General features: G+C 44.5%; 1 protein-coding gene and 1 long non-coding RNA gene across 4 annotated transcripts in view; one reads left to right on the top strand and one right to left on the bottom strand.

Annotated features, from left to right (window-relative positions):
* The window catches only part of LOC107217998 (mitochondrial pyruvate carrier 1), a 29,594-nt gene extending 6,120 nt beyond the window's left edge, over positions 1–23,474 (bottom strand). Inside the window, exons 1-3 of one of the 3 annotated variants that reach the window (XM_046735120.1) lie at positions 23,142–23,474; positions 22,729–22,829; positions 13,077–13,215 (exon numbers count right to left, since the gene is read on the bottom strand). In XM_046735120.1, the coding sequence (XP_046591076.1) occupies positions 13,077–13,215; positions 22,729–22,829; positions 23,142–23,203 (302 nt within the window). In that variant the 5' untranslated portion in view covers positions 23,204–23,474. Of the gene's footprint in view, positions 1–12,900; positions 13,216–21,938; positions 22,281–22,728; positions 22,830–23,141 lie in introns of those variants that run through there. The other 2 variants (XM_046735119.1, XM_015655730.2) reach the window with 2 other exon arrangements.
* LOC124293628 lies at positions 22,749–25,831 on the top strand. The gene is made up of 3 exons (XR_006903502.1): positions 22,749–22,862; positions 23,268–23,382; positions 24,219–25,831. It is a non-coding gene; the product is annotated as an uncharacterized LOC124293628 (long non-coding RNA).
* Positions 25,832–26,640: the final 809 nt, after the last annotated feature.

Raw genomic sequence — 26,640 nt, 5'->3', positions numbered from 1 at the left:
CCAAAAATGTTGAAAATCAAGTCGTTCCGAACTCGTTATCGGAGACTCGGTATTTCTGCAGTGTACACGATAAGTCCTGCTAGCTTCATCTGAAGTGAAAAAAATCAAATATTTTCTGTTAGTTAGTGAGTATAGCTAGTGGATGAACGAAGGATTTTCTTGTCTTTGATTACAACTTATTTTACAAGACAATACATCATGGTGTAAAGTGCACCGAAGCTTGTAGTTTTTTACAAAAAGCTGTGCCAAGAATTCAAATTTTAATTTTTTTGAAAAAGCCCTCGTTTATTCGCTAGCTATACTCGCCTACCAATAGAAAATATTTGGTTTTTTGATTTCGGATGAAGCGCGCAAGAATTATCGTGTCCACCGTGAAAATACTGTGTCTCCGAAAACCAGTTCGGAACGACTGTATTTTCAACATTTTTGAATAAAAATTTTACGAAATACAGTACGAATATTGTTCTCTCATATAAGGACTTTAAGTTTGATTAAAATAATTCTTTTATTATATTTTAGAATAAATTATAGAATAAATGGATTTTTTGAAAGTTCAAGACCCACGTAACTTCCTAAAGCCCCGGATATTTCCATTGAGCTGTCGTTACCCAAAATATTGTCCGAGGAATCACAGACTACGCGTCGATTCATGTCACCTAGTTTTTTTCTAAGTGTCATTTTTCGATGTAGAGCATTTTCAATCCTGCGTACAATGAAGTCGGGATCGTAGATTCCTCCGTTGAGATAGCCGTCCAACCTTCTTGACGAAAGACTCGACATCTTCTGAACAGGAAATCGGCGAGTCCCCTCGCGGCCTTTTCCTCGTATCGGAGATACCGGAACGAAGCGAGAGAAGCGGAGGGCCAAAGAGTTGGACATTATCAGAAGATTTTCAGACCGGGCGCGGCAACCAACTAGCGTTAATTAATCGAGGGCTGGCTATTTCTATCTGGGCTAATTTCCCACTTGAATGAATTCGACGCGGTCCTTGGGCGTGAGAAAGTGTTTTGACCACGCAGGGCGACGTGGCCTGGTCTCGACATCACAGCCCGAAAGTTACACGAAATTAAAATACATTTGAATCCATTCAAAGTTCCATTTGACAGTGATCGTTAATTGACTGTGATTTTTTATCGAGGAACCGAACCGGGAGTAAGTTCGTGGAATCGTGGAGTCACGCCAGCCTGCGACCAGGAGGGCGGTCACGCCGTGGACACGAGCTGCCTTCGGTCAGGCAGGAAGTTGCGGGCAGGGTATGCTCTTCGCATCCAAGGTCTTCGTCATCCTTATCAGCACGGTGCAGGGCGAGTTAATTACGGCTAATTGGCATTCGGTTGTTTAGGTGGGGGCCGAAACTTGAAAGGGTCCATGTTTCGAATGGCCGATATATCGAAATTTCAAACACGTGAAAATAAAATAACGAAAGATAAATCGTTCGGAATCTTGATCAGCGAAAGCCTAACTAATTAGTAGTCATTCCAACCGATGACACTTTCGCAAATAAAGATTTCGAACAATTCATCTTACGTTATTTTATTTTCGCATGTTTGAAATTTCGATGAATCGGCCATTCGAAATATTGACCCTTCCAAGTTTTGACCCCAAGCTGGTTTTTCTTGGCTTTTCCGAATCCCCTGCATAATGTCGCTAAGGCTTAGTTTCTATTCCCGTTTAGATTTAACTCCATACCCGTTACCCACCCTGGACGGACTAGTGAAAACTATACTTTTACCTGCATACCGATCACAAAGTTTTACAAAATTAAATTTAATACAGCGTAAGGACAACACCATTCGCCATTCAGCTTGAATTAAGATGTTACACTCACGACCAGCAACTTATGCCGCATTCGTAGAAAATCTAGCTCCGTTTGATTGTTCTTGATGCTGAATGATGGTTTGAAAAATAATTTCTTCCCCGACGAGCGTTAGTTATAAATACGCACGTCACACACATTCGTCCGTACGTCATATCACAGAAACGCGCCCACACACAAAATACATGTACAGGGCAGCGCATAGAATCACGCTTTGGAAATAAATATCTCAACCGCGAAGCGTGGTATCCCGCAAGAGTTCCGCTCATCCCATGGGAAGATATTATTTATAGGAGTTGGTCCGGCGTGCCGTGCATAGACAGCACCTTCTTCCTGTCGCAGACGAATAGTCTCCCCGGCCGTGGCTCTATATCTGCGAACGCTAAAACGAGACCGACCTATTTCTTAATATCGCGATGCGTGAAGGCGAAACGGGGCGACGACGCCGTATAACGTATAGCTGTGTCTTCGGCACCCTCTACGTGTCGAGCCCTTACGCTGCACCTGTGCCACCACCGAAAGACTCTTTTGCAGATCGATAACCACCTGGAATTATAGGTAGGCGTACTTTGGAATTTTTTTAATGCAAATCGTCTCGTGCAGATCTATAATCATCGGTATTTGTGAAGGGTCGGACCGGCAAATAGAATAGAATAGAATAGTAATTTATTATCTCCATGACAATGGTGGACAAATACAAGAGAGTTACAGAGTACACTTAAGGCTACTTATAGACTAACTAACAGAGAAAAGAAAAAACAAAAGGAGAGAACAAAGACAAAGAGAAAGGTGCTGAAAGTAAGACAGGAGAGAGATTAGAGAACGACCGAACAGGATCAAAACGAGAAAACGCAGAGTAAGTTAAGGTAGGTGAAAGGCCTAGCCTGTAGTGCAGAACGGAACGGTGGCTATGGCATAAATTGCACGAGGCCAAAGTAATAGTACCAAAGGCAGTAATGATGTAACCACCGTTTTTGTAATACATTTCTGCAACGTTTATTTATAATCGATTTCCCCAAGTCGTCCTGCAGGGCACGAAGTCGCCACTGCACAAGGGAGACATTTCGATGTATCATGTAGGTACAGCGTAGGCGATACACGGAGAGAAACAGAGGGACAACCGCAGGGGCGTAAGGAAGTTGTCAAAACGTGGCAGGCTCGAGAATTCGATTTCCAGAACGGGGGTCGGTTTGGCTTGGGGGTTAAATCGTGGATCAAAATCGCATCTCAGGGGTGGGCGCACGCCCCCGCATATCGGGAGACCGAACCTGCCGCCATTTACCAGAGTGTATGCGAACTTGATTCAGGCGCAAGACTCGACGACTTTGAAGAACGCAACGCGGGGGAAAAGCCTTCGGCCAGGGGCGACGTTTGACAGCGTTTCGTTTCGCCCTGCAGCCAGGCAATTGTCCCGGGACCTCGTATAGCCGTTTACAAGAGTCCGCGACAGGGTGGCGAGGATGTGAGGGGACGAAGAAGAGCCCTCGGGGGTGAGGCGAGGAGAGGCGAGAGAGGAGCCACAGCCTCCTCTTCCTTATACAGTTATACACAGCGCGCCGGAAAATCCCTGGCGGCGGTCACTCAATCATACGCTATTCTTGTCCCGCTATACACAGTTACATACCTTACACCACCCTCGACGACGGAGCATCTAGGGTCGAAGGACTAAGGAGGATGGATTTTCACCCGGCAGCCACCCCGCCGCGACATCTAATCGCCTCGTAAATGTTCCTCGGATCGGCAACGCGCGTAGAATGTGCAAAGAAGGATGCGAAGAAAAAAAAATTTGACTAATTATTAGACCGAGTGAAACAAGACGAACGCCGGTGAAAAAATACACTTGCCGCGAACATCGTGGCGAACTGCCAGATGGATGGATTCGGATCGTACAAAGATTAAAAAATTAGGTACTCGTCATTTCCAAGGATACCAATATTGATAACATTAGTGCGTTGAGCTTACTAGAGATTGGGGGAATTTTTTAAAATTTACTGTCCTATTCGTATTTGTACACGAAATATTGTTTCAAGTTCAAAGGTGATTTTCACCGACATATAATATATGTCTTTTTGCATCTACCGTGTCAAAATGTGTCAATGACCTCGTGCGAATAAACATAGGTTAATATCCCTGAAAAATTGTAAAAGGGTGTCTCGAGATGAATTGACCTGTGAAATGAAGAACAAGATATTGTTCGAACCTGCGTCGGCGAAATGAGTACGTAGATCCAAATGTTTGAGTTAAGTACCGTGAGTTAGCTACAAATTGCAACTGCAGTCGAGCAATAATGATGTTGAGATGAAAGCTGTGAGCTTCGTGAGTCGATACGGTATTTTTTGTCGTTACTACTTGTTGACGGCGCTATTTCTAACCAATGGTGAAAATAACGGCAAAATAGAGAGAAGTCGGATAGCTGATCTTTGCCAAAACCGATGCGTTGAGGCAATACGTTGATTCTTCGTCCGTGGATACACACGCACACCTAGTCAAATACGTATCTATGGGACGGAGGAGACACGGAGGAGGCGAAGTCGCGAGTCGGCCGGGAGTCGCGTAGCCCGCCCTTCCTTTCTTCAATCAAATTAGGAACATCAAAGTAGGTAGAGCCGATCGAGGGAGACGATCCTACATTCCGCGAGGGAGACCTTATTCCTCTTTCTTCCCGCTTCCACGGAGCAGCGTGACTCGGAATTAGCCTTTATCTCTCGAATCCGCCTCCGCCTCCGCCTCCGCCTCGTCCTCGTCTTCGTCGTCACCCTCGCTCACCCGGACCACGATCCCCGGAACCAGGAGACAAAGAACTCGGCTGCGAGTCGCTTGGTTAACCCGTCATCCTGGAAAGCCTTCCTTTATCTAACCCCGCGGAGAAACTCATCCCCCTCCCTCGCCCTCTTGGATTCATTATATTTCGCCGACACCCGTCGATTACTATCGTGCAGGGGACCTACGCTGAGAAAAAGGAAATATCTGATTCACTGCAATCTCACTACGTTGATTTCCGAGGCGCGAATCGCCACAGATCAATGAACCCTGTCCTTTTTCCCTTGCCTACCGTAACCCTCTGCTCTGATTGTGTTTTTATTATTCTCAGCTAGAGGCTCTATAAATAATAGTAATGTAAAATTTTATGCCACACCTGCGACTCGTTGCGTCGGTCAAAGTCACCTTACTTCGAAGACTATGGTCGACCAGCTAGAACGAGTCTGTAAGCAGAGGCTCAATGTCAGTCAAGTGGTTTAATCCAAGAACTGCGTTAAAAGAGCAGATATTCAGGTGGAGGCAGAGCCTCGGAATTATGGATAGAGGAATCGAACGTAGTCGCGATAGCGTCGTTGAACAGAATACAGTCTCGTAATTTCCGAACATTACATTTCATACCCATAAACTGCGATCCTAAGCGATCTCACTACTGTTACAAGAATTATCTGAATACGGAGCTGTACGAGGCAGATTCTCTCGCGAAATACAAAAAAAGAAAGACGGTGCTGCAGGTGTTGATAGGATTGACGCAGACATATCGATCTTCACCTGATATAAAGAGAACGGGAATTGAGATGATCGCGAGCGAATCCTCCTTATCTGAAAAGAATGATCCGTTCGCTCCGCGTCTATCTTATACCTCGGGTAGGTTTTGATATCGGGGGCGAGATTTGACGCTTAGACAATGGCCGTTTCGCTGGCTGCGGGGCGGCGGGGCCGGGGTCGCGGGGTCGTCAGGGTGATGGGGTGGATGGTAGACCGGGGGTGGGATGGCGGGGGGGGGGGGGGGAGGGGGTCAAGTCCCTGTAGAGCGCGAAGCGCGACGGGGTGTCGGGGGCGCAGGGACGCAGGTTCGAAGGGGCGCCTGCGCCAGCGCGCGTAGGAAAAGTGGCAGCATAAGCACCCTGGGGGCGTAGAAGGGCCGCGGGTAGGGGAAGATGTAAATGCCTCTGTGATGTATCGGATCGATGCCGCGGCATCCAGACAGCCACCGTCCATGGGGGTGGGGGGGCGCGTCACCTACTACGCGTGCTAAAAACGTTCCCCCTGCTGCGTTTCTCAACCTTTCTTTCTCTCCTCTTCACCCTCCTCTCGTCATCCCAGCTCCTGAACCTCCCACGCTTTCGTTACTTTTTCATTCTCATATACCGTCGCGACGAATCGCCCCACAAAGTTCCTCTTTTCTCTTTCTCTGTCTTCTTTCCTGCTGCGGCAAGTTTCTTTTTCTTTTCTCTTACTTACTTCTCTTCCTTTTTCTTCTTCCGTTCTTCCCTGCAGTTCTTACCACCTATACCTATACCCATTGCTTTATATCAAAGTCACGGTATGTGTGCGGATATCGACAGACGAATGTGGGCAGCGGTTTTTCGAAAACTGTTGGCCCAGCGAAGTAGGCGCAGGTGTAACAAGTGTAACAAAAGTTTGAGAAACTGACATGAAATTACTACTTTCGGAACTGACTTGTCCAGGGTGAGAGAGCCGAGCTTGCGATGCGGAAGACCGCAGCCGAAAAGTCCGCATGAAACAATGTAGAGAAACGGAGAAATAAACAAGAAGAAATAAGGAGAAAGGGGCGACGACGAACCCAGGAAGGATGACCGTGTAGCTCTAATCATGAACTATTCTGCCATCTGCTTGCCTCGATGGCTGCTGCGAAAGTATTCGATATACCGCATCGTACACCGTATAACTATAATACGTGACCTTATTTGTTCCGTATAACAGCATCTCCTGTGCGCATCAAAATGCGCGTTGCAAGTACTCATGCGGATCAAAGAAAAAACATAAGAGACAACGGATCGGCAGATGAAAAAACAACGGTAGATTGGCTGATTACGCGCTCATGCCAAATTTCAGTATTACGCATATAAACGAGCTACAAATCATAAGTCCCGATTCCTTGTCACGTGTCCTGCTAACGACTTCTCAATACTTCCGCGTATACGAAAATCGTAGCTGCCACGTAGCGAAGTGACGTTCGTCCGCACTGCACGTGCGTACGATGACTAGGTACTTGCAGGAAAAAAGTGACCTGCTCTGATTTCACACGCCAGTTCCCTCGGATTTGGAATTTACCCCAGACACATGTATTATGTTAAATACTTGGCAGATGTATTCGTCGATGATAATCGCAACGACGATCTGTATTATAGGTAGAACATACTACTTCTCCAACGGGATATTGAAATTCGTTTGATCGAAATCTTTGCAGGAATAAAGTAGCATGCTTACCGGGGACATTCGTTACGGCTGAGGTGAAATTTCACGTAAACCGTTCCATGTGCGAGGGATAATAATCATGCATACTGGTTAATAAACCAGGGTAATTACAGATGGTACCAGTCCTTTATATTTACTGCACCGGCTGAACTAATTGGTTTCTTTTAATTACGCTATCAATTTATAAGTTTATAGGAAAACAATATTCATAAGCCACAATAGAGAATGAAATTAACGCATTCTCTAGTTACGCTTCCGAATTATCTACATCTTCACATATCATTCTTACATCTACGCATTTTCATGATAACAGTAAATAGAAATAGAGAATGAAAATGAAGGCTATTCACTTTAAAAACTATCACTTATCACGAGAGAATATCACTGGTACCTTACCGGAGATGAATGGAGTAAATTTTAGTTTTGCCGAGCCAGCTATCGCATTTCGTTCGACAGTAAATTTAAAATTGATATCAACTCACACTGAAATGCAAATCGAGATTGCAATTGGCAATGAGTAAGCTCTTTGCCGTACTTTTCGGTTGAATTTAGGAATATGTCGATTTCGAAGAACTTTAAAACAGCTCGCGACGTACTTCATTCAATTTGAGAGATATCATGTTTTTATTCTTATTTCCATAATTTACTCTATTGTTTAACGTTAATCAGTACTCGCACTAGTCGACATGACGCGCAAATTGATCAGTGAATTTTGATTCGAGATATTGGAAAGTTTTTGAAATCAGTATATTGTTGTGAACCTTTTTTAGAGCTGCTGATCAATAGTCCTACGTTCCTGACCGACGCAAGCATAGCCACGGCTTCGATCGTAGCATTGCGAGTGAAGTTTACGTGAAAATGTAGTACTGTCGATTTTCCTAGTGAGCGCTAGATCCCTCACCCCTGCTGGGAAGCTGGCTGTCCACCCTCAACATATGCGTGTGCGCTTATAGGCGTATACATACGCGTGGTACATAGAAACGTAAGCTGGTGTACGTGGACAGAGGCGGTAAATAACGTATCCGCAAACTTATGCATGCCCACGTTTGTATAATTTCTCTCGTTCGACCCCTCGCGAAGCCGTAAGGGCTGACGAACTCACGCAATCTCCCAGTTACCACCAGCACCCCCGGCGTCTCTTGGAATTGATGCGAGTCTCACACACAGACACCCCCTCCCCCGCCGAGGCTCAGGCTCCACACGCGAACCTTAGTTAGGTGGTCGGCTTGCCGCCAAAACCTTCTGCTTGCCCTCCAAATATCTCCGATTACAAATATAAATAATTAAGAAACGGCGAACTCTTCGACAAAACATAAGTTTATAATTTTTTGGTACCGGCATGTATGGGTATCGATAGACTATATGGTTTAGTTCATACAAAGTAAACATTCGTTCAAAATAACTCCAATATGTATAAGAAAAATTACGGATAGACTTGTACAAAAAAATCGTGCAGATATCTCGAACATCTCTATGCGATAGGCAAAATCTCAATTGCCACAATTCTTTTTGAGAGAACACACCCCCTGCCAATGAACAAAAATTTCTCCTTATTGCTCAGACATGCGTTTCGTCTTTAAATATTCATACATTTTCTTATAATCTCACTGATTTTTGGACAAATTCATCGTATTTGTCAAACTTTAGCAAATTGAAACCTCATTCGATGAAATAGAAAATGATTAATAATTAAAATTACCAACGTCAATTCGAAAAGTTCAATCTTCAATAACTTAAAAAAAAATTGATCGTAATCGTTGCTGTTGGGAACGTTCAAGTATAAAATTCTCACGCGGTCACCTGGATTTAATTTCATGGTGAATAAATGATAATTGTTAACAGCGTCGTCCATAACTTTTACCGACCCTCCCACAGACCTTACATAATTAGTTCCAATGCCACGTGTCAATTGTAACTAACTACGAGTTATAGACAAAATCCAAGAGTCCCGAGCGCACCAAGGTTTCTCTTATTGGGGTTGCGCGGGACGGAAGCCCCGTCTGCAAGGCCTCTCCCCTCTAATTCGTCGGTAGCTATGGTAACTGTGTATAAGACCGCGGCAATCAGCGGTTCGTGGAATTAACGCCAATGCCTGCAAGAAGGGTGCAAGGGTGCAGGACGCAGGACGTGCGGCGCAGGGCGCAAAGCTCGGGGAGAAGTTGAGCCAGAGGTTGGGGTGAAATATTCGCTTCTCCCTCCTCGAGCCATCCCTCCGCTCCCCCTCCGTCGCGGACTCCCCCGCCTCGGCCACCCCCAACCCTCCGTATCTTTCTCTCTCAGTCAACCAAGTCGAGCCGATCGCCTCACGCCCTCGAGGTACCGGAGGAGGCGGATTGGCGGAGGCAATACTTCATTTTTTAACTTCTCGTCGGCTAGACCCTATACAATTTCGACGAGGGTCTCGACGAGGAATCCCAGGAAGGGGTGGCCTTGGAGGAGGGTCGTGAATCGAGTTTAAAGGGCCCCGATTGGCCAAGGGCTTCACATTCTGGCTCCCCGCACGCTTTGCATACACCCCGCGCAAGCGCTCGCGCAATCGCAACCTTTGTCTGTCCAGTTTCAACCCCTCCAAACTTTTTACACACCTTTGAAACCTTACGATTCCTGTAATGGAACCGGCCCCTCCTCCATTGTCACAAAATACATGCTCGTCCTGTGTCGAGAACCGAGGAGACATATCAGTCAATACATCAAAGAATATAACGTGCGCGTACCCACATTTTACCCGATGAATGAGATAGTATAGCTACGCAATCGTACGATGTACTAGAGAAATCTGCATTCATTTACGTAACCTTCGCAAGTTTGGACTATTTTTACAAGTGAGAAGGAAAATAAAAATTTTGTCTCAATAAGAGGAGAACCATGGTTGACATAAAAACAGCAAAAATGGACGAATAAAGTACAATGTCTCGACTCAAGGGCATGATTATTGTCGTTGAAAAAAAAGTCACGCGCCAAAGACGAAGGGTTTTGGTCTTTTGGTTGATCCAGAAATGCTTCAATAATTCATTGTCAGACGTCAATAATCACATTGTTTGCAAAAAATGTGCCGACAAAAAGAAAATCCCGTAGAAATGAATCTTGTTTGTAAAGTTCGTATCGCATAAGCGCAGAGTTGCGTGCCATTATCGTAATGAAATGGAGAAAAACTGATCCGTCACACGAGATAGAAAAACGCCAAGCGACACACTTCTCGTTTCTTGATATCTCAAATATCTGGAAAATATTGATACTGCAAAAGCAAGACCAAGCCACTTTTGATGAATCTAAATTACCGTAGTGCCAGTCGTGAGTTTTGCATAAGTAGCTTAAAATGTGTATCTCAAGTTGATGCCGAACATGGTGCATGAAGGGAAACGCGCAGTATGTAGGCACAAGAGTGAGTCACCGGTTGGTCCAGCTTCCCCACAGGCTGTGCGTTGCCCAGGCCGGCGTCTGTTCTTTTCTTTCTTGTAATCTTGCTTTTCCCGCAAACGGGCAGCGAGGCGTTAATTCAACGGCATTGATTGCCGAGAGCTGCCCCAACCTCGGTCTCCGAATGCCTACTTCCCCTTCAGGAGATCCCGCTGCCCCTTCTCACCCAACCACTTCCGCCTACCACGCATTGTTAGCACGGCGTCCTCGTTTCCGGTCACTTACAATTTTCTTTTTCGGTTTCTGTATTGTTTCTTTTTTTTTCTCATCACAAATCTTGCACAGAACACTCTGTGTTTAAGAACTTCTTATGTTCATTTGACGATTTACTATGAATAGAGAGAATTGGACTGCAGCACTGAATAAGTTTAGCAGATTATTTGAACCCCTCTACATTCTTCGATTATCTTTTAACCGTTTACGCTGTTTGGTTTTTAATGGAAAATTATTTCAGACGAAAAATTAACTTTCAGCTGCAAGGAATCCATTCTATCATGTGTTTGATACTATAGGTTAAATCCTGTAGCGTACAGAGTAAACCAATTTTAACGGGCCACTCTGGGATCATTAATAATCGCAAGTATAAAACACTTGACAGTTCTGTACCTATTTGGGGCCCCATATTGAATTGAAACCTTTAACGTCAGTTAGCACAATGCCCTTTGGACGGGGTCGTCCCGCTTATTGCTGTAAAAATGATGAGTGGTTTAACCGATGGAATTTATTCGGCCTGAATTCAAATCGTTGCGAGACCATGCGGAATAAGCTCCCCCGTCGAAGGTGGCTGAACTTCGCTATCTGCCAGTACCTGTCACTACCTGTCGACTTCGTCGTTTCCTACATCTGGTGATGGTATCGAGTCCCTGACAAAATTGGACACTCTACAGCACTGATCTTTGCCGAAACACAGTCATACAGTATTGATCACAAGTAAACGAGTGATTTAGAAGTGAACAGCAAAAGTGTCGACCGCCAACGACGACTTCAAACATGTCGAATCCTCAGGCATAAAATCATGATTAAGGTCAGCCCGGATGAAAGATATACATAAGTACCTGTGTATAGTTATGTATTAAAGACCTGGTGTGTAGCCCTGAGAGCGAGTGCTGGAGAAATGAAAGAAAATGACACGGGTAACGAATAAAATATATAATACGATAGTTGCCTACATGGAATGCAACAAATTATAGGTAAATACAAAGTAGCTTACTCTTAACCCGAGTCCCATGGTACGATAAAGTCGGTCAAATTGAACGAACACACTTTGCTGTGCAGAATACCGAGAGTAAAGAGAGAAATAATTAAATTGAAGCGGATATGATCAGACAGTTCCAGCAATTGAGAAGGGTAGTACAGATCAATGACAAGTGAATAAGAGAAAATAACTTGAATTAATATAAAATTCGGAGAAACCAGGGTACCAAGGAGGTATCTTCGGTCTTCAAGTCAAGAGGATGTACATATAGGCGAGATAAAGACAGGTGAAATTTGCATGTAGGGGCAAAATTTGAATAAGTGGCAGCAGATTTGTGTCCTGGGAGCTGATGGCTGAAGGGCACCAGAATCCTCTCGCGAAGCCTTGGCTGCTGGGCGACCAGGGCCAGAGCCAGGGCGAGGGAACAATCGGGATGGACCATCAGTCCTGCTATTTCACCCCTGTAATCCGTTCTTAAGCAGCGCCCTCTTTTTTTACGGCGCCCTGGTTCTCGCTTCGCAAAGATAGCGCGCAGGCTTTATTATAGATTGACCCCCGCACTCGACCTCGCCCCGAGTCTGGGCTTTCCCTTTTCGTTCTCTCTCTCTCTCTCTCTCTCTCTCTCTCTCTCTCTCACTCTTTCCCCATTTCCTTGGTCCTCTCATCCTCTCCTTTCTACGCGACACGGGGGCCCCTCGGTCCGCAAATGTCTCGACCGGCAGCGTTCGCTTTTGCGTGGGCCAACATTTATCTCTATCGTTTGCATCAACCGAATGACCAGCTTTGCTATTTTCGTACGAATACCCCTCCGCACCCCGGCACCCCCAGCTATTCTGTTCGTCCCGCTGTATAAGTTAGAACATCGCACCACCACTTTCCCTTTCCGCTAATGTCTTCCCTCTTCTGGACTTTGCATCGATCAAATTTCACCACTGCGAAAACCAACAGGCCGACAATGCAACCGTCTGTACTTCAATTTACATCACGATTCAAGCACAGTAATTCAATAATTCGCTGAAATACTCATTCATTTGTATCGTCACATTATACTATGCTGTGACAATATGTTCTAACCTTGTACCAATCTCTTCAAAAGGTGTTCAAGTTTTGTAATCGGGAGATTCAATTTCCAGAAATCTAAACATAACACATCGCAAGAGAGAATTTTTCCCGAAACCAATGATAACTATGTCCTCGACACATTGTTAGCAAGGGTGCTTTCTTATTTAGAAACACATCAAAAAGTTCGTATGTTATTGCTATCATGCAGCTTACAGATTTTTCGCAAATAATAGTAAGAAAAACGCTTTGAAAGTTTAAATACAATTTTTCCAATCAATTCGATTTTACAATCACAGGGCCACTTGATTTTATATATTTCCATTTGAAAATACAATGCGTACGAAATATCAGGGATCGAGAGACCGAGCCTTCGAGAATTTTGCTCACCATTTCAGGGCATAGGGTAAAAGTGCAGAAGGGGGAATGAGACTGGGAATAAATATCCCCAGCTGCGCGTTGTTTGCGTGTTTCTTCGGAATCCATAATAGGAGCCCATCATCCGTGGAGCAGCTAGGGGGCCGGCCGCCTGCGCAAACAATAGAAAAATCATATATTGACGACAGTTTCAGGAAAACTTTTCCAATCTTTTCGTATATATCTCTTGCACGCTTTTGAATCGCTTCTTATATCGTCTCAGGGATGTAAAACTATCCAGCAATTACCAAGGAGATACGAGATGGTATCTCGCTAATTCTATTTTACTACATGTTATACTTATACATTATACATATTTTTCCCGAATGGTTGTTCTTTTTTCTTTCTTTATTCTGCTTTTTGCCAAATTTTATGATCTGGAAATGATTGAGAGAAACTATTTCCCCGGAATTTACTTTTCGGAGCCCAGTCAGGTTTACTGGCTTTTCTACGTAGTTTACAGTTTACAGAGCTTTTCTATGTAGTTTCCCGCGCACGCAAGGTTGCGGGTCTTGCGCGCGAGCAGCAATAATACATTAATTATGGGTGATTCTTACACCATGCTCGGCAAACACTGTAACATATACGGTCAAGCACAGCTGGTACCCTTAATTATACGGAGGATGGAAAAAAGTATTCGAGCAAACTTTCTATGGCCGAAAAAAAAGAAAAATGAAACGTAATGTCTGATCGAAAATCAGATTCACCTTGAATATTTTCAGATTTTATTTTGCGATTAGTATTTCATCAGTATACCTAGCCGAGTAACATTCAAGAAGTATATTTTTATAACCTCACCCTCACCTCTATGAACAAATTATTCCACGTTTTATATATAATATAATCTCTTTAAACAATTACCTTCCGCACGACCCCCGGATAATGTTCCAACGCTTAAAGTTTCAGCGTGAATGACGGGAGGAGGTCGAGGGGAGGTGCAGAGCCAGGAATAAGGGGCGTCAATTAATCTCGTCTTGGTATCTCACGTTTCAAGCCCTCAGCCCAGCAGCGACACGAGAGCCGAGGGTGTGTGGAATCTTCGTACGAAAGTTGGTTCGCGTTTGTCCGGTGGTGATTCATAATTTGGATGAGCCGAAATGCGGAGGGCACGCGGTGGATCGGGTCGTCTGGCTGTCCAAAGCTGTTTAATAATGCCCAAGCTTTTAGGCCTATCTCGCGAACACAGATGTACGTACCTCTCTATTTCGCGCAGTGTGTGGATGGAGGACGAGGGGCGGTTGGGCAAGGAAAGGAACGGGCCGTGTGTGCGGGCTCTGTCATAAAAGCGGCCCATCCCCCACCCGTTGCCACTACCGTAAACGAGGTTTCTTTTAATTAAACTGTCCCCCACCCCCGTGGCTCGGCTCGCTATAGGTACAACGCAACCCTCGCGAGTGCTCGCTGTAGCCTTCTCGCTTTTTTCCTCTATTCTGGAACTCTACTACGCCCTTGGCCGCATGCATCCTTCTCTGTCTCCACCCCCTCAGGCGGGCGAGGGGGGTGGTGACCCGTCGAGACGTAACAACGCCGGCGGCCACGCGTTATCAGTGCCCGCCAGGGCTGGTCCTTCCTTCTCTTTCCCTCACCGCTTTCACCCACAAGACGTCGAGCTGCTCGATTCCTCGGCTAAACTTGATATTGACATCGTAATGCCAATTCGAACAGATACGATATTAAAGGAAATTGGAAATTACGTTGAGACGTCGGAGATAACGCGAAAGGCTAGCGTCGTATACCTTTCCTTATACACGTTATACCTTAAGCCTAACCGTTGCTCTGCTTGCGCGATATCACGCGTCCCCTTCTTCCCCCTCGTCCCGCCGTTCGCCGCATGTCGGTTTTCCGAATTTGCCGTACTATCGCGAGGTTCTGGCTGTCGTCTAGTCTACGATATTATACTTGTACTATAAAACCTTCAGCACGTAACACTGTTTCCGTATTTCTGTAGGGTTTACACGCATTCCGCGTCACGGGCGTCTAGAATAGAAGCGGGTAAAGTAGGCGATAAGGAACAAACGCGATGGTTTTCAGTTTTCCACTCCACACCACTCGCTCGGGTAACTAACAACGAGAATCGTCTTATACAATAGTTAAGAAATAGCAAACTATGCACGAAAATAAGTATAACCGTATGCGTATATGCAAACCGTTGTATTACACAACGAAAAATTACCCATAGTAGGCGCACGGGAATTTCAATTCATAATGTCGTAGAAGTTGAATTATTTATAGAAATTTCTTACGCTCTTCCACGTTCCTCATTTCTAGACAAATAACGATTTTCCAATTTTCAGTGGTACATAAACTACATCAATATAAAAATCAATGCGAAATATACATTTTCGTAATGGCCAGTGCCTGAGTCGACTGGCTTGGATTGAAATGGATGGATGGATTGATTTAATCGACAGCGAAACACATCGATATTCTCGGGGGGTAGGACCTTAATCGGGGTACAACTGATCTTTGAAAAGTAAGCAACAAGCAAATGTTAACTTGTCGAACTTCCACAAATTGCCATCAAAGTGCTGCCGCTATAATCGCTCCCTTGATTATAGCTGTAGCTGCGCTAATCCTAAAACGAACGGAAGGTCCGAAACTGCAGTTGTTATGCTCTGACGCGACGATTGTTGCAAGAGAGTAAAGATTGGAGACTCGAACGGCTGTTGCCGCTTGAGCGAATCTCGGTTCTTCCTTTTATAATCAAACGACCCATTGTCTTAATTTTTGCGTGCCGGTCGTCGTGGATGCATGGTGGCCGGCTAACCAGACACCGATACGGTGGCCCTTAGCCGTTGGTCAGACGGAAGGTTCAGATCCCTCGTTGTGGGCGCATTCAATTGGCTAACGAGCTTCCGTGATTAGCCGAGCGTTGGGTGGCTGATCTCTCCCCATCGCCCTAGCCTCATTATCGGAGACCCGTAATTTAGCCGGATCGCGCACGTTCCTCCATATACCAACCTACGTATTTATACTCGGACGAGTTGACCATGCGCAAGACGCCGGCACACTTTTCACAAGACGCGGTCATCTGCGAATCCTGCAACGCCCGGACCCGCGGTTGTTCCTCGTTCTGAATTTAAAACTAGGTTGCTAGGCGAATCAGCGATGCGATATTTCGATCGCGAGGTGCTCATCTGTTGGCGGCACGTTTAACCGAGCTTCTACAATTTCAAACGGAAGCTCATTCGGTATCTCGGTAATCCAAGACATCGTGGTATTGCCAATCATTGGAAGTTGATGCTAATTTCGACACGAATGATTCACCCGAATTTCAGCCAGATGTGTCTCGTTTGTTTACTCTGAAGATATTTACTTGAGAAACATTAAAACCATGGTGACACGGGACACCTGAGTCGAATAGACAAACTGTAATTAGACAAGAATGAAATCTTTTGAAGTAATTCCGTGATCCACAATTAGCTTTTCCTCAAGCCTGCCATAGAACGGTGCCTGCGAGGAAGGGGAATGAATCTGAAGCTGAACGTGACGGTGGAAAGCGGAAAGGACGAAAAACGACAGAAATTACGTTTCTATTCGACTCTGTGTGCAAAACACGTATACGTATAGGTGGAAGTCGATGCCGAACGGACGGACGGACGGAAGGACGCGGGGGCAGGGTGGTAGTCGGGTGAATTGTAAGGAATTGAAGATTGAATGGAATGAGGGGAGGACTCTTTTAAAAGCAAAAGCCCCGGCTGGCTGGCTCAGAAACTGGGATTATCTAAAAGCGGTTGAAAATGTTGTTACGGATAAACTGCGTAAAGGGAAAATCAGTTAACCCCGGAATCGGGTACAGGACAAATCCACAGGACCGGCCCGCCTCTTCGGATACATATTTCAGGGGAAGATGATTCAATCACTCCCAAAATAGAAAGATAAGCAACGGTTGGTATGCCCATACACTACATGTTATGCGTAACGTTGTTACGAGAATTATAAACGGTAGGTTGTAGAACCCGGTTTACAATTGCAGATCCAGATCAATACATATGTGCCCGGAACTAACCTGCGAAATGAGATTTCTCTTCGTTTGTTTTTTTTTTTTTTTTTTCAAGCTACAGAATTTCCACGTAAGACTGGCGATCGTCGTATTCGTGGATGCTTGCTTTTAAATGGCCCAAAATCTCGAATATATTATACACTCATGTGTCCAATTCCGTTCTGCAATCAATGTAAAGATATTCGATTAAAATTACATTCTGGTCACAGGTGAACGGGTCGAAATAAATGTGATAGCATCTCTTCAGATGGCGTCTGAATAGAATTAAAAAAAGTAGAACCGCAATAGGAAATGGAGTCGGGGGTTTGACCCTGGCTAAAACGGAGCGGTATGTGTTCAACGTCACACATGCTTGATAATGATTTTTAATGGACTAATAGTCCGGTGAAAAGATGAATAATTAATTCCTTGTGAGTGATGTCCAACGAATAAAGTGCTCAAGGTAAGGTCGAGGTGATTGCGATCGTTGTTAGTTTTAATTACCTCCTTCCTCGTCACTGCGGTTTGTCGACCGGGCAGATGAATAACAGTTTCGAGGCCTCCCACAATCCCGGACGCCGGCGGCTGCTATGCCGCGTTACTTGTCAGTTTATACTTGTACGAAATCTAATTCCAACTCATTGTCAGAAGCGAAATTGATTCGTAACAGGCAGAAACGACTTGATTCAACGTTCGCGGATGTTATTCCCAGACACGAGTATTGCCATTACAGACCCGTCCGAAAAATGATCTTCGGATGACGGTTTTCGAAAGAGACCTCCCATGCGGACCTGTCTAAATATCACTTCATTGATTAAAATGCTGCGTCAAGATTACCGCATGCTTATTGTATCCGAGTGTAGAGTAGGAAATGAAGAATACAAGGAGAATAATTATTGGCTGTACGCGGCAGTGACCACCGCGCATGAAGGGATTAATTAATATTCGACTCGCGTTATCGGTGTTCGTCCGCGGGCTTCCTTCTGCCCCCCCTCCATGGAACTCTCGCGGTTCTTTGGAGCGAACGCCAATAGAACCGTAGGACTGCGATTGCATTGCAAATCTGACCACGTATTTGTCCGAGTGCAATTAGCGATTTAACTCTTGGAGAGAATTTAAATTTTAATTGATTTATTTATCAGCGCGCTGGCTGGCTCCTCCGATCGAAACGAAACGCGTCTTCTTGACGTGATCAAATCACTGAAGTATTCGCCGCCGCAGATACGCCGCTTACGCGAAGATATGCCGACGTGCCTCGACGCTTCTACCACCTTATTGTACTCGCTTCGCGTATGCTCACGTACCTTGCGTCCTATGCAGGCATTTATTTGTATGCAAAAAATTAGCACCCGCTTCTTCGCAGCAACGAAGTGGTTAAAAATCTGTCGTATTTTTATTTCTCTGCGTAGGCATCCGTACAGGCAAATAAAGAAATTGGCGAATCTGCCGTCACTACCGGCTTCGCAAATCCATATCTTTTATCCGATGGTAAAATTTGAATGTTGACCAAAAGTCCCGGCGCGGATAAATCTCTACGAGATTTGTAAACTATGTCGGATTGTCAGTCATCCCAAGGCTTCTCACTTTACACTGATTTTAAATGGGTGAAACGTACGATATGCAGAAATTGGTGAAATCGAAGACACACAAATTGAATTACAAGGCAGACGTACAGAAGCGGTGAAGCAGAGGATCGTCATCCCTTCTCGTTCGAAACTTGTTGCGAATCACGGCGGACTTTGCCATTTTCTTTGTGATTCTTCAGCTTCTTCTTACCGTTGATTGATTCCTTGTTAATTAAAGGGATGGAGGGCCGAGCCGGACCTTCGCCAAGTTGCACGGACGGGCGAATGGACAGGCGAGCGGGTGGGACGGACGGACCGATGGGAGAACACTCGCCCACGAGAATACCGAGAATGCGTGGAATAAGAATGTCGTTTGTCCGCCGTGGGATGATGAAAAAAAAAAGAAAAGAACGAGACACAAGAAGAAGCAGAGGAGCAACATATGATGTACAAAAAAACGTTATTCGGCCAAGGACAAAGGAAATAGAAAGGTTCGTCTGGGTGAGGGGCGATGGGGTGACATAACACTTTGCATATAGAAGTCATGCTAATGCAGAATCCCTGCGACGCGACGAGAGGATCTCCTGGAATCTATCGAGGTAAGAATGCATCTCCAAAAATACTGGCAGCCAAACGGAAAGAAGAGACTTTTTTCCAAGCTGTGACATCCCTTGAAGGGTCAAACCTAGCTAAGAGACTCTTTGCGTTGCGGTTGTCCCAATAACACGCCAATGGTCGTAAATGAAATAAGCCAAATTGGCGATGCTGCCACCACCGTCCATTCGCCAATCAACCTTAGCGGGTATAGCGCGAGGTCCCCTTATCAACCCAGGGTGATATCCCAGAAATTCTAAGGACCGAAGATTGGAGTCGGGGTGAGTAGAGTTTAAACTTCCGGGTGGTCCTAGTCCGGTTGGCTGGAGTCCAAATCTCTTCGCGGGCCGATGAGAAGAGCGAAGGGATATAAGGATCGGTGCAGTAGTATGAGGAGGGTGGAAGTCTTGGCGAAGACCTCGGCAAATATTTAGTTAGTCTTTGATGGGCAAGCGGTGGACGAGGACGAAGACGCGGCGGATACGTCAGCGGGGATCGGAGCTGCAGGCGGACAGGAAGACGGAGACGGAGACGCAGACCGAGGGAGCGCCCGTTCGCCCTGGGGAATGCCGGGTATTTTTATTGGTTCTACGGAACGGGGCGATTCGTTTGTTTCGGGAAGCCGATCAGCCGGAGCAGCGACTGATCTCGCATGTATTCCCTGTGATCTGCGAAGCGTGCGGTTGCCTCCGCCGTACCGAGCTCCTCCTCGGGACCCACGCGAGGGTTCGCGGGGAGCCTGCGCTACGGAGATAGCGCCTTATACCTACTTCGGCTCAAAGACGGGCGCTAGCTCGTCCTCCGTCTCCCCCTCGTCATCCCTCGCCTGCCCCAGCGATCCTCTATCCTCCATCCCCGCATCCCCGGAATGCCTGATCAGTTGCCGACATCTAGGAATTGGAGAGCCGATCTTGAAACGCGCGGATCTTGTTGCTGTAATATAAATCGACGATCGACACTACCGGTAACGGCTGTCCAGCCTGCATTTACAGCCAACTTGTCGAAGCCCCTTGTAAACGGATTGTTTTGATTAATATCTCCCAAGATAATGGCGGTGAAATTAGAAAGCTGACAGACAACGTAACTCGCTGATTGATTACGTCTTTTTTCGAAACCAGCTACACGATCGTTTTTCATGACCAGTTTTATAGTCGGGAAATTCAGTTTTCTTTTTAATGAATGCAGAACAATAAGAATATTAAACTTGTGTAATCTGTTGGGATCGTTTGACGATTCACACACCTGAAGCGACCTTTTACATTCGTCTCTAAGATTCCACGTCTCGAATTACCTCTAGTCAGCCCTTGGAAGTTTCTTCGAAGAAATTTGAGTCACAGGAACTTCCATTAGAATTAGATCGGCTCTACCTGAATCACCCTCTACGTACGTCGTAACTAGTGACGGGGGTGGGGGTGGGAGTTCGAGGCTGCTATGCCAGCGCCGATAGCTAAATTATTCGCCACCCCCGATCCTCGACTACGTGAATATATGAACGAAGTAATAACTTATTTTTCCCCGATGCTAGTCCGTTTGGGGTCACATTTTATGGGGACTCTGGCTATATAACAAATGCTAAGCCACTCTGGTGTCGCAGCCATCATTGCCCGGCCGCCGCATATATATAAATTGCGTGCCTGCCTTTATCATACACGTATACGCGTTAAGCGCAAGTATGCGTAGGGGTGTATAACGAAAACTTCACCAGCCTCTCTCCGAGAATAAATATATATGACCGTATTAGCGTTTTTGCCCCGTTTTTTTCGTTACTTTTTTTTTCCTTTTCTACTCCTGCCATTTCTCGTAAATCGACTTTTTTTCGCTCTAGCATACTTGCATCTGATCGAGGTGACCGTCATGCGTGACGTCATTCCCACTGCAATTTCCTCGATTCCTGACAGTCGTTATACCTATAGGTGTATTACTAGGCAACGTTCGGCTAGTTAAACGGTATCTCATGTCTGCTTTGAAAAATGTCTCACCACTATAAATGCAGCTTGTAAGACTTGAAATGGTCTAGGACAAATTAAAAAAAAAAAACAAAATAACATTTAGTTTCTTTCGATACTTTATGAGCAAAACTCGGAAGTGGAATAAATTTTTTGAGCATACATTTTTATCGGTATAATATTAGATTATATCAATAGAAAAGTAAGACTAGTTCTGGACGCAGAACCCGATATCGATATTTTACTAACATTTTTGACCGCTTCACATCTCAGACACAAATCCTTTTTTTACGGTTGGGGGTTATCCTCACTCCGGTTAAATTTCTTGTTCATCGAAAAAAACCCGCAGCATCTTTTTTCCGGGGTGGGATGGTTAACCAGAGTAGGGATAACCCCCAACCAAGAAAAAAGGATTTTTATCCGAGCTGTGAAGCGGTTCAAAATGTCGGTAAAATGTAGGTACTGGAATCTGTATCTAGAACCGGCCGTACTTCACTACTTATACCTCAAGTGGAGGAAAAGCTAAAGCTTTGCTTTTTTCACACCTGGAGTATTATTTACAGCCATTCGTCGCCAACAGTAGTGTTAAATGGTAACCGCGATCAGCTACCGAAAAATAATAAGTTTCTGTCGTAGACATGGATTATGGATATTATATATTGCAAGATATGCCCAATGACTGATATTCCTTTCGTAGGTAATTTAGTAAATGTGTGCTATGAATTAATTACGTGTACATTACAAAGTATAACAATTATAATAATAATTTATATCAGGACATAATTTCTACAAAGTAAATGTTGAATACACCCTTAACTTTCGAATTTCACTATTATTTCATTCTTTCTTTCTTCTCTTCTGCACTCCCTTTACTTTCTTTGACAGTTGGCGTTGTCCTCGCTGTTGGATTGGATATTCTGGTCAATCATTGGGCCCGGAAGAAAGCTGAGTTTATTGTGATACCGCAGGTAACGAAAGCCCTGCACCAGCTGAGCGTTCATATTTACAATGTGACAGGCGAACAACAACATGTTACGCGGATTCACTCTCAGTGCAAACCTCATCGACATCAACGAATAGAAACTCAATGCTGAAATTGTTAGTTTACAAATTATCGACAAAATTCGAATACACAAACAGGAAATTTCAGATTTAAGTACTGTGACATTCGGGGGGATTTTGAACGTAAATTGGTTCACCTACAAGTAGTAGTAAGTGCAGTCAACGTTATCTAATAACTAGCGACGATAGTGTTCTGATACGCAGTAAGAGCCAAGAGGACAGGAAACGAAGCTTGCGAACCATTTGATCGAGGTTAGTTACAGCATCAATTCTAATTAACTTGACATTAGTGATAAGCAGAGCTGATGATAAGCAACGGAATAACGTATGTCATTCCGCACATCGCAGTCAAATGGTAAGTGTATTCACTATTCAGGCAATGAGAAGTGTATTCATTCTATCATTCAATGAGCAACGACGGTATAAGTGTGATGGAAATTATGTGAAAACCAGTTGCATTCAGAACCGTTACTTACCTACTGTCATATTACCGCTAATGTATTTTGGATCCTTTGTCATGTCAAGAATTGAAGAAATCGGTATGGCCCAATTTAACGCTGGAGCCAAGAAATGTGTGCTGCAACGTAAACGAGTGAATTTAATCCCATTGGTAATATTTCATCGATCACCGATTTCCCTATATAACCAATAAGACTTGACGTTCCTATTTGAATAATTGAAATTTAAGTTACAAATGTCGTAATCAGGTTGATATGAATCAGAATCGTTCAACGGATGACGTTACACAAATCCATCACTTGTCATTGTTCCGTTATTATTTGACAGTTATTTGCAACTATCGGAAACGGTGTGAAATAACTAAAGTAAAGGTCTCATAAGAACTGTTCTCAAAAGCATTGATCGTGATTATAGAATTAGGACTACGAACCTGAGAAAATAATTGCGCCATTCCTCGTTGAAAATTGGAATCTTGATACGGTATCTTGACATGGTGGCAGAAGTAACCTACTATCGACCTAAAATTTTATTTTTATATCTTTGATTCTATTCACAGCTCCGTCATTCGTGCGTCAATAACAGAATCGTGAACCAAGAGCAGTTATATCTCGTGATGTGACATCAACACTGAGAGTAAATCAACCACACTGTCGCTATACTTATTCACTACGGTGAGTAATTCAAGTGTAGGTATCTTTCTGCAATTGTCTTAAGCCTTGCCCGAGTCGTTTATTGGTGAATTTCAACTGTGTATTGCAATACTGCGCAATGTGTATTTCACATTATCAGCTGTTTAGATACATTCGCGATAATATAGACTAGTGGATTTAACGCGCTACGAGATAATCGCGAGATTGTGTCGGTCAGCTCGTATCGCGAAGAGGTCATTGCCAACTAGGAGTTTGTTATGGCAAACCAGTAAACCGTTTCGGTGTTCTTCACTCACTCGATATCAGTCGATGCTATCACAAGCTGTAAACCGTATTGCAACAGACGGCAGTAAACTACCGCGTCTATCCTCGGCATCGTCGTGGCATCACAAACTAATTTTTCAATCCTAAAAATCAATCTTTGTTTCAAGAAAATAGTTTCGGTAGTTATTAAAATCTACGAGGCAATCAAAAACTAATGCAGTTTTTTTTTTTTTATGCCATCCGATCTCAATGATTAGTAAGTCTAAGATAAAGCAAAATCCAGACAAGACTATAAACTCAGAATAGAAACTCCATATACCGGAATTTTTATATTATTTCAATGGTATTCGAAACTATTTACGTTAACAATTAACAAAGTTTTTCAACGAATGTCAGAATGAATAACTTTTCAGAGGAGGCGACTAGAATAGTCATCGCGATTTGCAATAAATTATAGTCCGAAAAGGATCACCAAGGATACGTTTCGTTCCTAGTAAATCAATTTTCATGGTCATTGTGAATCAATTATTGTCCGTAGAACATATAACAGTAAAAATGAATCAAATTTAAAGGATAACTTGCCCTTATTATAGATTGTCTGGGAAGCGGCGATCTTCTCCTTATTTTTCCTCTTCTGACGACTGTCCCCGTACGTAATAAATGCATGGGTTATTATTTCGCGCGTGTAATATTGATGGCGTCATGAATGTTGCATGGGGGTACGAGGCGTCCCAAGGAGATGGAAAGGAGAGCAGCGGGGGAGGTGGTGAGGGTAGCAAGACGAACACGGGGCTTCGAGGATGCCTGCGGGTGCCTGGGGGTGCATGCGCGAAAGCTGCTCTCTGTTATTGATCCAGCGAGCCCTTCCACTGTCGTGGACCCCGCTCAGAATTCAGGGCCGTGCCAATGGACTCGAGGAAATACAGAACTTTTCTCTGATCTGCCTGCGCTCACTTCAAAATTGAGACAGCCAACACGGTCGGTGATCCGATAATCACCAGTCTCAACTTTGCCGTGGAACTCTACGAGCAGCGACTCTTCCGTCGACTCTTTGAGAACTATGACATACTTCGTGCAAAAGTCAGCAAAGACGCATATTATTCTCACCTATACTGATGTAAGGTACCTCAGCATGAGAAAGTCACATTTCACACTCCGCCCGTGTTTATTTGGTGAACATTTCGGTAATCCGAGATGGACGAAGATATGATCGTTGTTCCATTTCAAAATCGTCTGCATGGCAATGGTATATTTGTTACCGACGAATGATTGAAATAATCGTGGTACATATCGTTTACATGACGCGTTAATTAACAAACACAGTTGTAATGCGCGAAAGTAAAAACGTCATGAACAAATATGCCAAAAGTCCTGCAATGAGTAAGATTGATAATGGAGAAGTCAAGCACAACGAGTGTGAAAATTAATATAATTGGTGAAAGTAAAGATGATTGCAAACATCGTTCGGCAATCTTTACCTCCTACGCTCCTGGCAAAGATGCAGCAGCGGTGGCAGCGGCAGGAGAAAAAGGAACGGTACCATTGGTTGGGTGGATGGCCGACCGGCCCCTGAATATGCATTCGCGACTAGAGCGAGGCGTTGTCCCCTTCAGAAACCAAATACCCTTCGCACCCCCGACGGACCACTCAAGGGTATTGCCACTGTTTTCTATTTCGACTCTCGTCGCCAGGGACTTGGCGTCGAGCATTTCACTCTCGCCGACCACGGTCCTTTGCGACTCTGTTCTTTCCACCTGCGTGCAGGAACACGACAATTTTTTCTGCCATCTTGTTGTATACTGGGAGGATTCCTTAAAGGTTAACGATATGAACGACGCTCTCCCGGCGGGTCGGCAACTGAAATTATATCTGGCGTACTTACTGCATGTTATGTGTAAGTTAAGTTGCCTATCTGCCAGCGAGCCATCATTCCCATCGTTAACCCTCAAGGAATCATCCCGGTGTAAGAGCGGGTAATTGCAAAAGCAATTTACACGTGTTTACTTAAATACGGCAATAAAAATTACTGGGAAATGTCTTTGAGGGTTTTCAATGTATATAGTCACTTGTAAGCCATATATGTTTAAGATACGGTTACCACTGGTTATGAAAAACCGGGAATTTAGAGACGGACTGTAAGGACTTGGAAAAATCATCTTTTAATTAGTCATGGAATTTTTTGGCGGGGGAGACCGAGAGAGATTAAAGCTTTACCCATGAAGAAGCAAACCTCTATGTCTAATTTTTTCGTCGCATGTTTGATCCAGTGACCATTGAATGAATAGTCAACACGTTTTTGAATACCCTTCGATTCGCAGCTTCATTTATTAGATGATCGAATTGGCACTAACAGTTCACGCTCGAATAGTCAGAGAAACGTCAGAAAATTTTTTCCACTTTTAATAGTGACCACCATGCAAGAAGATGGCTGTAACTTAAGGGGCCAAATCTAAAAGAAGAAGAAGAAGAGGAAGATGAAGATGATGATAAAAATGACGGTAACGATGAAGGTGACGGTGAGGATGAGGATGAGGATGAGGACGAGGACGAGGGTAAGGATGATGATGAAAACCAACACGAGGATAAAAATGAAACAGAAAAGGAAAAAAATGTTAGTGATAAAGAAGAAGAGAAGGGAATAGAAGCAGAAAAAAGAAAGGTCGCAAGGTCCCGGGTTTACAATTTCATTCATCTTGTTCTCAAAGGCACGTATATCGTCGGGTGGTTATAGGGCGGGTGGACCCGGGTCCCCGCTGGTCCCTCAAGCGAATCGAGTTTTTGCAAACGCGTGACTTTTTATTTCGGGGCTTGTTGCGTTGCTGCCTTATTGACGGGTCGCTCTTCGGCTGAGGGGAGTGAAATACGCGCGTTGCATTCAGATCAGCTTGGTTCTTTGGGGTTCGGCTCGACGAAAGAAGACTCCCCTGCATCGAGCTCGATCCGACTTCTCGTCTTCCCGGCTTCCACTCTATCAGTCGTTCAGTTCCTTCTGCAACATCAAAGACGTACCTCTAC

Source organism: Neodiprion lecontei, chromosome 3, assembly GCF_021901455.1.
Source record: "Neodiprion lecontei isolate iyNeoLeco1 chromosome 3, iyNeoLeco1.1, whole genome shotgun sequence".
Taxonomy (NCBI): Eukaryota; Metazoa; Arthropoda; class Insecta; order Hymenoptera; family Diprionidae; genus Neodiprion; species Neodiprion lecontei.
This window is presented reverse-complemented; position numbering and strand designations above follow the sequence as displayed.